General features: G+C 37.0%; 1 protein-coding gene across 3 annotated transcripts in view; it reads right to left on the bottom strand.

Annotated features, from left to right (window-relative positions):
* Window positions 1-16,496, bottom strand: part of Ctps (CTP synthase) — a 48,860-nt gene extending 32,364 nt beyond the window's left edge. For 2 of the 3 annotated variants that reach the window (XM_071585257.1, XM_071585255.1), the window contains exons 1-5: window positions 16,060-16,357; window positions 15,790-15,955; window positions 9,987-10,157; window positions 9,812-9,897; window positions 9,309-9,440 (exon numbers count right to left, since the gene is read on the bottom strand). In XM_071585257.1, coding sequence (XP_071441358.1) covers window positions 9,309-9,440; window positions 9,812-9,897; window positions 9,987-10,157; window positions 15,790-15,955 — 555 coding nt within the window. In that variant the 5' untranslated portion in view covers window positions 16,060-16,357. Of the gene's footprint in view, window positions 1-9,308; window positions 9,441-9,811; window positions 9,898-9,986; window positions 10,158-15,789; window positions 15,956-16,059; window positions 16,358-16,422 lie in introns of those variants that run through there. The other variant, XM_071585256.1, reaches the window with a different exon arrangement.
* Between the last annotated feature and the right edge of the window lie 1,112 nt (window positions 16,497-17,608).

Here is a 17,608-nt window from a genome sequence, read left to right on the forward strand (position 1 = left end):
TCTGGCTACATTTAAGAATCAATACACCATCTGATCTCACAGCACCTGATAATCTGCGCTACATATACCATTCTACATAACCTCTATTATATTTCTCAAATTGCAAACTTATTCTCTGTTTCTACAAATGTATCATCTTCACTTGGAGATTTTCAAATACATTTCAAGAGAGTACTTAGTTTAGTAGAATATCCCAGAAGTAGGCTAATATTTAAGGTTTTTAGTTTGCTTATTTGCTGCTGGACTTATGCTGATAATCAGCAAGGTTTTAATGTAAACCTATTGGTCAGTATGGGCACCCGAAAATGTTTCATCAACTTTAACACCAAACCTTACTTGATTTTACAGTTTTGACTTGACAAATTATGCAGACCATGGGGCTAAAGGGGTGAAAATGCACAGAAATGTTTAAATATTTTGAGACATAATGCAGGAAATTTGATTTTGGTACAAAAGCTTGATGATTTATTGTTTAAATAATTACTTAAAAAAGATAGGCTATGTTTAAACAAAGGTTTTGAAATTATCTCCAAAACATTAACTATGTACTGCATTAGCAAATGTGTACCAATTTAACTTATTTTATCAGATTAAGCAAAATATGGAACTACATTTCTAATAATTCTCTCCACTGAATAAATTGTGTAATAACTAAACACTAAATAAATGTTCTACTTTATGTATTTCATTGCTTATTTTTAAATTTGTTTTGAGGTGCTCATGGAACAACATTTAAGGAAACAGTTTGAGGGGAAAGTCACATTGAATTCAGCAGGAGATACATGTACTGCACCCTGATTGTCTTTTGAATCCTAATGAAGATGTAGAGAAGCACAGAATGGGTCAGAAATTCATTTTTTGCAAGAGGACAGGGTTGGATTAGATTATGTTCGGGATATCAACTGGAGGTACAAGGAAAATGAATATGATAAGTAAGTAGAAAAACGTGGTTTGGTAGGCGAAGAGAAAATTTTTATGAGTAAAACAAGAGCCCACAGGCAATTCCTTGAAGTGGCAGGACATGTGATGTTTAAGAAACTATTTTCTTTTCTGACTTGGAAGTGTGGATGGGAATACTAAAACAAAATAGTACGAATGGATTAGAAATCCCCAGACCCTGAAGAAGACAAAGCCCCTAGTCCCTAATCCAAATGGCACATGAAGGTGAATGGATGGAGGAGCATGGCCAGATGGAGCACTATGGGAGACATTGTTCACAGCACATGCACACAGAGGAGAGTATCATATATGTAATAACTGGAACCCCACCTATTTGAAGCATCTTTTCTCATTCCTGCCATTCTGGACTCCTCTCATAAGCGTAAATTAGGGAAGACGAACTTTGAAGATTCCACTTGAACTCTAGGGAGAATTCTAGTGAGATCTGGAAAGTCAGTTTTCTCTCATTTACACCTTTGGTGAACTTTTTTTGGATGCATATTGATCAGGTGTAATAAATATTAAAGGATGATTATTTAACATGTCTTGTTTTTCAGTGCTGTAACGGCATCAGCAACCCAATGAAATAATTTAACTAAAATGAAACATTTCAATGCCAAATTTTTCAGGGGAATTTAAGATCTTGAGCAGGTTGCACACCTTGGGAAAGCCAGCTGCATGACTATTTTAAGAGTTGGAAGTTGGTAATTTGGTCAGGCTTAAGATAATAACATAAGATGATGTCTTCATCCCTCTCTATTTCCTAAACAACAAGTTCCAAATTTTCATGGATTTCCTAGGCAGATCACAAAGCTTCCATTTTTTGAGTCAGTATCAACATCCAAACACTGCCCTACAAGCTGTTACAGGGACATTTGGCTGGGGGTGTTATGTCACCAGCCATACAACATCTAATCGAGTACATCCACAAACTTGTGACACCCCGAGATCCACTTAAAGAGCATGAGGAGGGGGGCGACCAGACATTATTCATGAAACACCCATTATAGATAGTACAAATATCATTATGTTAGTAACCACTCCACTAGCTAGACTAAGAGCACAAATAAGCATTCCCATTGAAAAGGATGGGCTGACATGAAACACAATCACCAACTTTCACGTAGCACTGCACTCATGAAGGATGGACAATTCACAAATGAATCAGAACTACAAATTTACTTCACACCTCACACCTGGCCCAAGGGTACTTGGTGCATTTTGTTAGGACACCAGCCAATAAGGGAGATTGAGGGCTAAACACATGTGTTCCGAACTATTTTGCCAGAAGTGTTTTATTTTAATGCTATTAATATATTATTATTTCCTAAAGAAATTTGAAATGGAAATTTTCATTCTGGCATTTCCCCCTTCAGTTGTTGTCACGAACAGTATGCAGAAAATAAGGAATACTTAAATCTGTCTGTTTGACAGTGTCTCTCTCCTATATTGTGAAATTGTCTGCCCTCCTTATGCAACTAGAGGGCCAAATCGCAGATGCAAAACCACATGATTGGTTTATTTGTAATAGGTTTAATCTTGCTGTCATGATATTGCTTCAGCTAGCTAGTTGCATTTTCTAAGGAGATTATTTAGTTCTTGCAATAAGTGAAGAATACTTTCCAAATACAATCCCAATTTACAATACTTGTGATTCAAATCAATTGCCAGAAGACCGGTAGAATGAGGTTTAGCTTTCGTTTTGCATCACACAGGATCAGTCTATTTCATGATCATCTCCCATCTTGGATTGAGTGGAGTAACTAAATCCCAAGTATGCCCTGGTTGTAGTTAGCACAAAGAGAGCATAAAATGTGTTCCCTATGAATATACTTTTTTAAACACAGGGAATACTTCGAATAAGCATTGCTCTTTTTGTTCCAGTTGATTCTGGATACGTTTAAAATGGTTTCTATTAAATGGGTTACACATTGCTCATATTTTCACTGTTAATCTGGAGCGTTAAAAAAATTTGACATCAAACAAGGCTTTAAGTATTCCTCATTCTCGTGGTATATTAATTGAATCAAACTGGAAATTTCAATTATCAACTAAGACGGTGGAGGATTACTAACTGGATGTTAACATGATCGTAATAGCCCATAGCTCTGCCCCACATATATGACATCACTTAGGTACAGTTAAAGAACACTTTTCAAAGTGTTTGCTGAGTTTTTGAAAAGTGACACAATTTTTTTTTGGCGTGAAATCAACAGAACCCCTTAAGGAATTTCAATATCACCCTCATATTTCCTGATTTTCCCAGCAGGAGATAAAATCCTGGGAACTACAGATCATTGTACAAAATCATATAATTAAATGATGAGACACGTTACGAAGAAAAGATAAGCAAAAGAATAAAATTGTACCTATTTATTATATCCTTTTTGCATCAATACAGCGATTTTCATGATCTAACAAAGACTGGAATGATCTCTGCAAGCCTTGTGGCATGACTCAGAAAGCCAACTTTATAGCCATATTAATTGTTCAACATTATCATACATGTCCTTTAAATGGGAACTTTAGTTTTGGAACAAAAACTAATTACAGCAACAAATTAGAAAAGAAGGGTGGATGGCTTAGCACAGACACTGGATTTTTGGTCAAAAATTCTTTCACAGCTATTACCTGGTGAGCCAGGATTACAGCTATTACCAGGGGCCAGAACAAGAATTAAGAGTGGGAAGGCTACAGAGCATGCATCAAGTGTAAATGAGTCCCTGACCTAAAAGCCACATCTTGGACACCTGCATTTTCATTTGAGACATTTTTCAACACTCCTTTATCATTCTAGCACTTCAACTGCCACTGTCTGCCCTGCCATTCACTTCACTGCCCAAGGGGGGCCATGGACCACCCCCAGATGGTTCCACTGTATACGGAAGTGAACCTTTTTATTCAGTTTCCATTAAATGGTTTTAATTTACCAAGCACACAAAAACTAAAAAAATTTGATTTCAACAAAACCGTTACACTTAATGTCTTACTCTGAATTGTCTTCTCTCCTCCCACTCAACCTTTGCGGTCAGGATGGCCCACCTTGGATTCAACCCACCCTATTTTGCTCCTTGAAAACCTCACCAAAGGAGTATGATGTATGGTTGGATGACAAGGCACTTCACTTTGATAACAACGGACATCTGTTGAAAAATCATGGCCAGTCTTCAAAAAATTGGGGTTTGGAAAGTTAAAGTTCATAGTAATAATCAAGTTAGTAATCCTGCTTCAAGCCAGTGGAAGAGGAGTTGTATTCCTTTAGAAGCTTAGCGATGTAGAAGAAGGCAAGAAGGGTTGCAGCCAGCAAAAATGGTGAGGCCAGGCATGAAGGAGGAGAAGCCAAAGGGTTTTCTTTTCCTTCTTCAGGCCCAGCAAAGGTGGAAGTGAAGTGAGGAGGACAATGAAGCAACATGGATTGAGAATTCATTTCTTATCCTGAGATGTTGAGGCCTTGTTGGTTGAGGGCTCTGAAAGACCAGATAGAGGCAAACTCCACAGATTTAAACCTTGCTGGGCAGAAGCGCATCAAATGGTAGGGAGTATAACGTGTATTGAGATTATGAAGAAATTCCAATAATACTTCAGTGTGTCCATGAGTGGGAAGGAATGTGAAGCTGGGAGAGGAAAGAGGAGAGTTTCCAGAATTACCTCTATTTAGTAATGTGATGATTGAGTGGGGTGGTGTATTGCCAATGTAAAATACAGGACACAGGTTGAATTATAGTGGGTTGACTAAGTTCATAGTAATGCTTATACCAGTGATTTTGGGCAATATTAGGGATCTCTAGTGTTTGAGTTCTTGAAGGAAGTGATCAAGTAAAAATCAAGTACAGTGGAACCTGGCATCACAAGCACCTGGCACAGCAAGTAATTTGCATATAGAGAAAAAATATTGGTCCTGATAACGACTCTCTTGATGAGGAGAGGGAAATTCCCAGATTCATTGCATGCCTGCTACTGGAGTTTATCTCTAGCACTCGCTCTGCTAGCATCTTAGCATCGCTAGTGATCACATATTTTTCCAAACTTTGGTTGAAACATATTATTAGCGATCTTTTGTTCAAAGTTCAACAATATTTTGTGCATAATTTTAAAATTGACCCTGAAGACAGATCCATAAGAAGAAAGCCATAAGAGAATTAAAAAAATAACAGTCACAATGAAAAGAAAAATCATTGAAAATCTGGAACAAGGTGAGTGTGGCTGATCTAGTACGCACATCAACAATCAGTCGACATCAACGATTGGTCTTTTCTTTGAGAACATAGACAAGACTAAGGAGATAGATGAAGTAAGATCTGGTGCTTTCCCGGCGTATTTGATTCGTGAAGGATTCTCGGGTCTTCCACCGGGTCAAGGGTTCCATATTGGCCGACGTTTCGATGCCCGACTCGTGCATCGTCTTCAGGGTTGATGGCTGCCATTCCGTATTTGGCCGTCTTATATACCCTCAGCAATGCATGGAAACCGGTGCTAAACCAAGTAAAGAAAGGAAGGAACAGACCACAACTGCCCGGCGACCAATCAGGAGGTCCCCCCTCCTCGGGCCAATCACAGGTCACCTGAGGCAGGAGCTCAGGTATATAAGACGGCCAAATACGGAATGGCAGCCATCAACCCTGAAGACGATGCACGAGTCGGGCATCGAAACGTCGGCCAATATGGAACCCTTGACCCGGTGGAAGACCCGAGAATCCTTCACGAATTAAGGAGATAGATACTTCAAATAGAGTGAAAAGGAAACTCTACCCAACAGTTACATATTCTCAACAATGTTAAAAGGCTGCTTCTCATATGAACAATCGAAAAGCAACGAGAATATTATTTATGAGATGGGGAAAATGATTTTTGAGATTTTTTAAATTTTTGATCTTTGATATGATGTTAGGATCATCATCGGCTGAACGAGTATTTAAGGGGAGCCATGCGTGGTTCGAGAAGTTAAAGAGAAGAACTGTCATCCATGGCTTTGTGAGGCATGATAAAGCAGTAAGCTCTGATTCAAAGGCAGCAGAGAACTTCATCGGTGACTTCAAAAAGCTTTTGGATTCTGAGGGTTACCTACCACAACTTGTTTTTAATTGCTTCGAGTCAGTTTTCTTCGGGGAGAAGATGCAGAAGCGAACCTATATTTGTTCACAAAATATTAGCAGTCCTAGCAGTTTACCATTCAGAAACTCCACAAACCTTCAAGTGTAACATCGAAAACAGCAGGTTAAATGAGATGTGGAGGTTACGGGAAACTTTTTCACTATACCATGTGTATGAGGCATCGCTCTAATAAGATACCGGCAATGCACACCATACATTCATTTAACAATCATTATGAGTAGCAATTTTAACAAATTTTGAAGTATCGGCGAAAACAAATGTCTCCAGACAGCTTTCCAGTAAAAAGAAATTAGGTACCTATCATAAATAATTAAAAATTTATTTCAATCCTTTTGTGCTTTTAAAAATCGAGTATACATCTCACTTTTCCTTCACTCGGCAATAGAAGGAAAGGTGAACCTGATCCACAATCCGAAACAATGTATATATGATTTCTCTGAAAAAACCTTGTACAAAATTATTATTTTTTGGCATGGAACTCATTATCATATTTTACATTAATTTATGTGCAAAAAGTTGTTTCACTAAACGAGTGTATCAGTTTACCAGAAAGATAGTGGAACGGATTATGCTTGTATTATGAGGTTCCACTGAATATTTAAAGCATGGGTTTTGACAGCACTCCCGGGTGCCAGATGGAGGTGATGTGGTGTTGATTTGTGGTGTTGATGTCCAAAGGTAACCGAAAAAGATTTGGGGGATAGAAGAGGTTTGTTAATGGCTAATATGGAGAAAATAGATTCCTTGGGCAATTTTTGGGAGGAGGATTGCTGGTGTAAGAGTACTCATGGAATTTTTTGTTTACAAGCAGTTATGTGTAACTGTAGCAGAGGAGAGATGGCAAAGAGCTCAGCAAGTAAAGAAATGAGATAATGTGGATTGTTACAATGCAGAGGCCTTGGATGGAAAGAGATTGGGGGAGGGAACGTTTAGTGCATGAAGGGTGTCAACCATTGAAATATAAGGGCAATGTTAAAAGATATATGCATGCCATTTAATAACTCCATAGAAACTCCAAGAGAAGGCACTAGCAGTTTCAGAAAAGGTTTCCTTTTAGTAAGCCTCATCTTTCAATAAACTGCTATTAACGTTTCAGCTATACCAATCAAGTGGTTTCATTTCCATAGTTGATTGAAGCAACAAACTTTTGTTTACTTAGAAAAATGAAAAAAAATGAGTTTGGGCATTGATAAATAATCACTTCTTTTAAAAAGGCTTAACACCAAAATAGATCATAGTCAAGTTGGATGTAACTCATGGCACGTCTGCTCCTGTGTTTGTGACCGTTTACAATTGGGTAAATGAGTTTAACCGTAGTCGTGCATCCATAAATGATGAACATTGTTCAGGACGTCCAGTGGAAGTGACTTCCTCCAAAATGATTGATCAAATCCACAATATGGTTTTGAGTGATTTAGGTATCAAAGTTTGCAAAATAGTTGAGACCCCAGGCATATCACAAGGCACAGTGTTTTCAATTTAACATGGAAAATTGGGTGTGAAAAAATATCGGCAAGAAGGGTGCCGCTTTTTATCCCGAAAGAGAATAAATAAACGCAATCGTGAGGTAGGTTTGGAGGCTGGTTTGGAGCTCTTCTGTTGCAATCCTGACAAGTTTCTGCAATGATACATTAATTTAGATGAAATATGGATACACAATTGCACTTAAGAGACAAACAAATAGTCAAAAGTAGGTTTTCAAAGGTGATCCGGCTCTGAAGAAGGGGAAGATGCTGAGATTGTTAGCCAAGATGATGGCCACAGTATTTTGTGTTGCACGCAGAATCACCAAGATACATTGACTACTTGCAGAGAGGGCAATCGATAGATGGAGAGCATTATGTCCCATTATTGCACTGGTCAAGTGAAGCAATCAAGAAAAAAGTAAATCACAGATTCAGGCATCATGTGTTGGAACTGTTCCATAATAACAGAGACAAAGATTATTATAATTTTCCACTAAATAAAGATTAGTTCCCGACTAGTTTTGAGGTACTACATCATTTTCAAGAGAAAAAAACTGAAATTTTCACTTGAAAATGATGGAGTACATCAAAACTAGTCAGAAACAAATCTTTATTGAGTGAAAAATTGTAATACTCTTTGTCTCTGTTATCAATAAAATAGTCCTCATTTGGCAAAGAAAGTAATTCTCTTACATCAAAACAATTAGCATGTCTTTTGAAGAGAAACTTGATAAACACTATCATGAGTCAGTGCCTTCAATTAGAATGTTTTTATACATGGTTTAAATATTTTTGGAGGGGCCATATGAAATTAAGTCATGCTGAAAATTCTGCAAGCATTGTTGAGGTCACAACTCGTAAATTATCAATTAAATCCATCATATGGTAAGGGCTGATAAAAAAGGGTAGGTGCACGAGATTGCTGATGCTCTAGGCAATTCTAGTGCATTGGTGCATAATATTCTGCATCAACAATTGGACATGAGAAATGAGACAAAAAAATGAAATCATATGACTTGTTCCAAGGTTTGTCTGCAAATGTTTCAATGCAATCCTCAGGGCATTTAAGCATTTCTTCATCACTGTAGATGAAACATGGACACACCATGGCAAGTTTGAAACCAGGAACAGGCAACTGATTGCCAGCCAGGAGTGTAAACTAAAGGTAGTTCAGACCAACCTTTAGCTGGGAAGGTTCAAGTGAGTTGTTTTGGATTTAACAAGGAATAATGTAATTGACTATATGGAAAAGGGACAATCTATTACAGCTTCATAGGGAGCATCATTGTCACATTATTTGAAAGCCAAACTGCAAGTAAAACCTCAATGATTGGCTGACTAAGAAGCGGTTTTTAACCATGAAAATGCACCAGCTAATCAATCCGCAGATAGGTGCCCACCATACTGATGGAGCTATGATGCAACTCACTCCCCATTCATCCTCCACTCTCTAGCAACCACTCTCCAATGAGGAGAAATGGGTTGGCATGAAGAAAATTTTATTCAAATGAAGTGATTGCAAATAAAGATGCCTATTTTGCAGGTTTGAAACAATCACATTATTTGGAAAACATGCAGATGAAGAATTCATTTCTGCATGGACTTCTTGAACCACCCTTGTGCATTGCTGGGCTCAACACAGAGAGAGGTACCAAGAGCTATTCAAAAAACAAAACACCTCATCCAGCCTGATTCTACATAACTGGATTTCTGATTAGAATCAACAAGTAGTTTAATACAAATTTATAAATAGGAATGCATCCACAGCATATTAAATGAATGTCACAATACCTGTGGTACCAAGGACACGTGAGCACAACAGAAATTCTCCCGTTTCACCCGAAATTGAAACTGTCGAAATGCTTCCACAAAAGGCATTCCCTCAATGTCACCAATTGTGCCACCAAGCTCCACAATGCAGACCTGCAATACAAAATTAAATCAAATTACTGTCTTTAAAAAATAGATGCATCGATTGAAGGAATTTATTTATTTTGACTTTCTCTCAGCTCTTAGCAAATTCATAAGCTGATTTTACTTAACAGTCAATGCAACAAATTTCATCTCTAATATGGCAATTTAAACCAACCCTGAAACACCACCAGATTTGTGATCTCATCATCTTATTTTATCTCCAATGAGGCAAATAATGAATTTTCTGTGATAAGGGGTAGAAACTGCTCTTTATCAAGGCACAAGGACTAAAGCAATAAAACATGAGTTTCCTCAAAATAAACTGTGATCACCTTCCCAAATAAAAAAGCAATCAGCAGAGAATTATGAGTGCATCTTACTTCAGGAGTTCTGCCATCTTCACTGACTGGCTCCGAAGACACCTTCTCGACCCACTCTTGAACAGCATCAGTAATGTGAGGAACAACTAAAAGAAAAAATCAATGTCAACTGAAGTCATCAGACCTCTTCATATACAGATTTCAAGTAATGACATTCAACATAAGTGGAACAAACCTTGCACTGTTTTGCCCAAATAATCGCCCCTCCTTTCCTTTGAAATAACATGCTGATAAATTTTCCCAGTGGTTATGTTGTTGTCTCGATGCAGGGTGATGTCGAGGAATCTCTCATAATTCCCCAGATCCAAATCAACTTCACCACCATCATCAAGTACATACACTTCACCTAAAATGTTACAAATCATCATCTTTACTCTCCTTTATAATACAATAATAAAATTTTGCATTTTAATACACATTAGGAAATGACTTCATTAAAAGTTACAGTTGCAGCATCTCCCACAGTTCTTTTAAATTGTTGGAATTGAAAAACCAGTACTACAATGCAACATCCCGTAATCTCTCACTCAATGAATTTAATATGAACTAAAAAACTTCTCTAAAAAAATCAGGAACTACAAGTTCATAACATTTCACTGCAATCTAAAACCATCAATGAGAATACTCAATACCCTATAATTCTTTCCCTGTGCTCTAGCTTGTTAGAAAGTTAGTTTGAAAATGCAGCATTTATTTAAAGAGAATAAGAGAAAGAGTACTTGAAAATTGGCAACCAAGGAAAGCGACTTTAGGTACCCTGGTGGATACATGTGATGACCGCCTTTCTTCCCCGTGCTGCACCAATCAAGATTTTAGACAATGAGGCCTTATTACACCAAAAAGTGAAATCTACCCTAGTTCTACCAAGTTTTGAGATGCCTATTCACTGCTCCATTTTTTTCTTGCATCTCATTTTTACAAGGATGTATCCCATTTGATATCAAGAGCTGTTTACTGGCATCTTCATTTCAACTTGTTACCTGATGTTTCTGAAGGGGTATCCACCACTATCATGCTCTGCTCATTGCCAAACTCCACCAGAATTTCTCTCCTGGCATTCCTTTTTCTCAATCCAAATGACCTTAAACTACACCTTCCCTGCCCTCTCCAACCATCACATTCCAGGCTCCCAATACAAATGAGTTCTCCTTTCTATTTACTACAATGAGGGCTTCTTCCAGCTCTTAGTATGCTTTCTCCATTTCTCCTTCTGCATAGCTGGCCATTGGTATGTACAACTGCACTATCAATGCGTCTCTGGATCCACCTTCAAACTTGATCATGAGGAGTCACTTGTTTCACTGCTATTACTTTAACTCTTCTTCCTGATTCCTTCTTCCCACATCATCTCCCTTTTAGCCACATACTGAGTATTACCCTCTGAATCCATTGCTCCAGAAGTCATCTACCTGAACCCATTTTATTTGGCTGACACCTACTATATATCTAGCTCCATCCCAGCCATATCTTTGTATTTCACAACTTGACAATAACTCCTTGGGGCCTGACATGCTCCGATCTACATTTTTTGTGCTCTAACTCAAGCTTCCCTCACAGTAAAACCCACTCAGAGATCTTATTGGGGCTGTATTACCTCCAGAATATTTTACTGCAAAAAACCCTAACGTGCCATGTTGTATGAGGGTAATTAGAAAAGTCAATGGAATGAAATAGAAATTAATGACCTACCGCAGAAAAAAATTTATCATTTTTCAATGCAGTCTCCCTGTACATTAATGTACTTGGTCCAGTGATGTTCCTATGTCTTGATCCCATCTCGAAAATTAAATTTCTTCAGGCCTGCAAAATATCCATCTATTTTGACTGTTGGTTCTTTGTTAGAAGAGAATCTCGGTCCACCAAGGAAAATTTTGAGCTTGGGGAAGAGATGAAAATCTGATGAAGCCAAGCAGCCAAATAAGGTGGGTGTGGTAACAATTCATATCTTAGTTCATATTTTTGTCATGGCAACAACGACTGCGGGCATGCGTTGTCTTGATGAAAGATGACTTTCTTCCAAGCCAAACCTGGCCGTTTTCTGTGTACCTTTCGCCACAGTTGGTCCATAAGGTTGGCGTAGTATTGCCCAGTAATTGTTTGACCAGTGGGAAGATCATCCATCAGCAGAATTTCTTTCGCATGCCTAAAAAACGGAAGCCATCACCTTTCGACCATATTGCCTTTGCTTTCTTTGGTGGCAGTGAATCAACATGTTTCCACTGCTTTCACTGCTGTTTTGTCTCTGGGGTATAGCAGTGGACCAAAGTTTCATCTACGTATGATCTAAAACTGGTCCAAAAAAACTTGTTGGTTGCTCTTAAAACCAGTCAAACATTGTTTGCAAATTTCCATTCTGGCATGCTTGATATCCTGCATTAAGAGTCACGGCACACATCTAGCAGATAATTTTCTCATAGCCAATTCCACTGTTAAAATGTGATATGCCCATTCATCTGACATCCCTACAGCTTAAGTGATTTCTTGCACTTTCAGTCGGCTATCCTCCATGACCATTTTATGTACTTGTGCAATAATTTCTGGGATAGTCACACATTTTGGGCGACCACTACAGGGATCACCATCTAAGCTGCTCTAACCAAACAAATTAGTTCATCTACTTGGGAACAGTTGAATATGAAGGTACAGAATCCCCAGGAGTGTTTTGAGAGCCGGCATGAATTTCCTTTGCTTTCATACCTTTTTGTACGAAGTATTTAATTACTGCTCAAATCCCAATTTTTACCATCTTCACAAATCACTAGACGGGAACAACAACAGATAAGTGTCCACAACACAGATCTCTTTCCAGAGCACTGATGTATTGTGCATCTACTCATAAAGGATTACCTATTACTACGCAGGAAACTCAATGTGCTAGTGCAGATATATGGTGGTGATTTTAATCATCTTTCTAACTATCCTCGTGTATGAGGTTGCACCACTGAGGGAATTTAATTAGGTGATTTCCCACTGCCTTTTCACATTTTTTAAATTTACTTCCTGGAATTATATACAAAAAGTTGACATAGCCATTACAGAAACCTATACATATTTGCACAAACTGTGGAGAAATTGTCGAACCAATATATCTAGCCCTACAATTAAATAAGGGAAGAAATTTCTCTCCCTTTTATCGGCACTATCACTAATTGAACTATGGAAAATAATGTCAATGAAAGACTAAATAGAGTTCTCATCATCAGTCGTCAAATATGATTGAAATATTTTATCATATAAAAGTTCAGTCCGGAAACTATCCAGCTATGTAATATTTTGAGAAAAATAGCCAAACTAGAACAATGAGGTCTAAGTCTCCTTCCAATTACTACCCTTGGGGCCACAAGCACTTATCCCAGCATCTCTTTCACTTTTCAAAACAATTGGCAAAGTCCTTTTTCGGAATGGTCATCAGCTGCCTTGTCGCATTTTCCTTTTTCTCGTCAAATGACTGTTGGGAATACTACACTTTGGTTTTAGGGTCATAACCATAGACCCATGACTCAACTCCAGTCATTACCTCTATTAGGTACCCTGGATCATTGCTTGTGAGTTGGAGCAAGTCCCCTACAACTGCAGAACAAAATTCTTGACACTGATGAGATAAAAGGGAATGCATTGCGGCAGTTGATGACTACTCTAAAAAATGACTTCACTGATTGTTTTAAAAAGTGGATGAGATGCTCATAAGAGTGTGCGAGGTTACAAGGAGTATGTAGAGAGTGAGACAACATAAATTCCTTTTTTCAATTCCTTTAAATTTAAAAAATTGTGTCAATGAATTCAAAGTTATATCTACGACGTTATAAGTAACAGTTAAGTGTTGGCAATGATGTGTCTCAAGTGTTAATAATAACAGAGTGTCAGTTGATTAAATGCCACTTTTATGCAAAACATTCAGTAATGTGTTGCTCATGTGTATAATGATTGTTGAAATATATGGGCATGCAATAGGATCGAAGTGTTGTCATAACTAAAGCTGACTAGTAAGGAGTTAATATGTCAGCATAAAATCTGGTTTTCTGTTTATTTTGCAGGTCGACATTTTCACAAAAGAAAAATAAAATGGTAAACATAACATGATCGTGGTTAGGTAAACAAAACAAAATTTAATATGATATAGAACATTACCTCATTTAATAAATGCTTTAAATCTTATTCATAATCCTGATTATTATCAACAAGATGAAAATGAAAATCCTTGTGTGTGGAAGAGAGAAGCTGAATATAGATATCACAATTCAAGGGGTGAAACTAGAGCAAGTGGAATCCTTCATCTACTAAGGCAGAAGTATTACTTGGGATGGAAGAAGCTCGACAGACATCAAGCAAAGAAGGTGTTCATGAAGGAGAGGCAATTACTATGTTCAAAGAACCTGGCTTCAAGGCTGGAAGCAAGGAAGCAATTCGTCTAGACTTTCATGAGGAGTAATGCACTCTAGGGTTCAGACTTGGAACATTAGAAAAGTTGACCAGTAAAGAATAGAAGCCTTAGAAACATGGTGCTGGAGGAGAATGCTGAATATTAAATGGACAGACAAAGTAACGAACGAGGAATTATATAGAAGAGCAGAAGAGGATAGGACCATATGGAGAACTCTATGGCAAAGAAGAACTAAATCAGATTGGACATACCTTGAGGCACAATGAATTAGTAAGAAACATAATAGAAGGAAAAATTGAAGGAAAGTTCCCTCAAGGAAGGCCAAGAGACAAGTACACAGGGTAAATTAAGACGGACGTAAAACAGGGTACCCATCCCTGTGGGTGAGGGAAGCAACACTAAATAGGGAAGAATGGAGGGATGAAGTAAACCCATCTTAGGATTGAAATACTGATGATTATGAATGCTGATTAGCCATTATGTGTGTGTGTGTTTGAATTAACCAGTTAAATATTTATCCTGTCAGGAGTTTGGAAAGAAGAATGGAGGGATGAAGTAAACCCATCTTAGGATTGAAATACTGATGATGATGAATGCTGATTAGCCATTATGTGTGTATTTGAATTAACCAGTTAAATATTTATCCTGTCAGGAGTTTGGAAAGGCAGTTGCCGGATTTATGAAATTCTATTATGTATAGAGTGGGTGAACCTGACAATCACCCAATTGGTCCAAAAAATCATGTATTCAAATCCTACCAATATCTCACTTAGACTTTGTTGCTACTTTCCTTTTCTGAAGAGTTCGATAATTTTTAAGATACATGAACAGCAACGATCATAGACAATGTCAATCCATTCACGCATATGCTTAATAAAAAAGGATCACTTGCCTATTGCTCTTAACCAACAGACATCAAATTGGGTTTTTGAAGGCCAAAACACACCAATTTTTAGGTATCTAATAGATGTAGTACAAGACATGGGTGAAATAAATCTTAGAAAATAACCGTTAGGCGCAGAAAAAGTAAATACTTAGAAATAATGTTTTAAAAAGCAACTATTAAAATTTGTTTAGCGTAAATATATAATACAGGCCATGAACATGTTTCAATGCGCGTGCAGTAGTGTTTTCCTTTTAAAGTCGCTTAGGAACTAAATAGCAAGTACATGTTGATTATATCAAATGAGTAAAAAATGTTATATTCACATTATGGGGCAAGTCGTTTTTTTTATTCCGAACTTTTTCAAGAACACTTCCAAAAAAGAAAAAGGCTACCTTGGACAAAATATATGGCCACATTTGAAACAATCAACATCATGACAACTGCATGAAAATCATATTTAAAAAAACAGGATATCATACAACTATAAACCATCTAGGTAATACTTAGAACAAATGAGTAAATGATCTTAGGGGGAATAATTAGCGCTAAAAGCATTTAGACCAAGCACGATACACCTCTAAGAAGTGATGTAAAAACAACACCACCAAAAATATCAATCATTTCAAACTTACGTGAATTAGTTAGTTCAGTAATATAAAAAACGCAATAGAAAACATTTTACGAGAATAACTCCGTTCCCTCTGTACTTACCATGTTCGTAGGGAGAAAAAGTGCCGGCGTCAATGTTGATGTACGGATCTATCTTAATGGATGTTACATGTATCCCACAACTTTTCAATATAGTCCCAAAGGAGCTGGCTATAACTCCCTTGCCTACACCGCTAATTACGCCACCAGTAACGAGAATGTATTTCATCTAAGGATAAACAAAATAAGAATTGTGAACATCAAACCTAGCAGATAATAACGCGATGAGACAATAACAAAGACCACAATATGCAGCTTCGTTTTAATACACACCTTTCCCTTGTTTTTCTAATAACCCCGGATATTGAAGGAATACAGGATTTGTTTACTCTTCTTAAAAATTCACGTGTTCCTAGAACAAGATCAACGACGCCATTCGTCGCATTGGTATTCTTCAAGTCTGAAATTGGCGCGCGAAAATTAAAGACACCAAAAGCGGTTTTTTAACGAATGCTCGTCGATCAAGAGCACATTTCAGAAAATTCAGGTTCTGCCAAACTTATTGGTTTTACATAATATTCAATTTCAACCAGAAACAACACAAGAAACAACTTGATGTGCGCACAAATTGAAAATTCAAGTTGAGCATCATCAACGGGGGAAAATATACACGACAATAGAAGTTAGCATGCGTACCTTCAAGGAAATTTCAGACATTTCATATTTTCATGTCACTGTTCTGCATCGACGACGTTTAGTTTTGGATCGCCATCTTTTCTTAAATCTCAAATTATGTTTATCCGCTTTTTAATTTGATCACAACATGAAATGGAATCCATGTACAATCTATGGAAAAGAAATTAGAAAAGGCCACGGGCAGTGAAGCCGATTTAAAAGCGCAACATTTGGAATCGGGAATCATACGGACAGAGAGTTTTTTATTTGTGATATCGTACCAATTCTGATTTTTATATTCATTATAAATTATTTTACGGTTTGATCTGATTATTCTGATGTCGCATAACAACAGCAGAACCTATTTATTTTTTTAGTATGAAATGGTATGAAGTGTTATGAAGGTAAGCAATCAATGCTGTGTTTACTGGTTGTCAAGATATTTAATTTAATTGTTTGACAAGGCTGCAAAAGTTTTATACAATCTGGTAATTTTGGACTGATTGAGTTTGGTGATAAAAGACTAAGACATTTTATATGTATATAAAACATGATGTTAACAGAGGAACCGTCTCTGGTTGATCAGCCTTTCAAAAGCTGGGGTTTCTCTATTTATTTCTGTCCTGAGGCTCTCTCCTTTTCCTCACATTTTTTTTCATTGCAATCATCTTCTGCTATTTTCTCAACTTTTCCTTACCCGAATAAAATATTTGTAGAGTACATAGCATAACCAATTGATGCATCTTTTCACCTTGTATTTGAAAACTTCCTCCCCCATCTCCTAAACATGTTCCAATCACTCACTTTTTTATCCAACTTACCTAATGTGCCAGTAAATCTTATATTTCACCCTTTTATTCTTCTCCAAAGCTATATTTCCAAACTTTCTGACATATATGCTATTTCTTAGATATTGCCCATTTATTTATTTAACAGGAATAACCCTTTTACTCAAAGAAAGACAGAAAACATTTGTTGATGCCTAAATTATAAAAAAAATTTACAAAGGGGTTCAAATTACATAAAGCTACATATTCGTTATTGAGAATTAAAATATAATTTAAAATTAAAGATGAATGTTGATTTACTATACATGAAAGACTTTCAGAGAGCATACATTTATGCCAACATACCTAGTTAGGTTAATTAAAGTAGACAAAATATCAATTATATATAATGTTAAAATTAAAAAATAGAAACAAAATGT

This window comes from Hetaerina americana, unplaced genomic scaffold (assembly GCF_022747635.1).
Source record: "Hetaerina americana unplaced genomic scaffold, ioHetAmer1.1.p SCAF_2, whole genome shotgun sequence".
Lineage (NCBI taxonomy): Eukaryota > Metazoa > Arthropoda > Insecta > Odonata > Calopterygidae > Hetaerina > Hetaerina americana.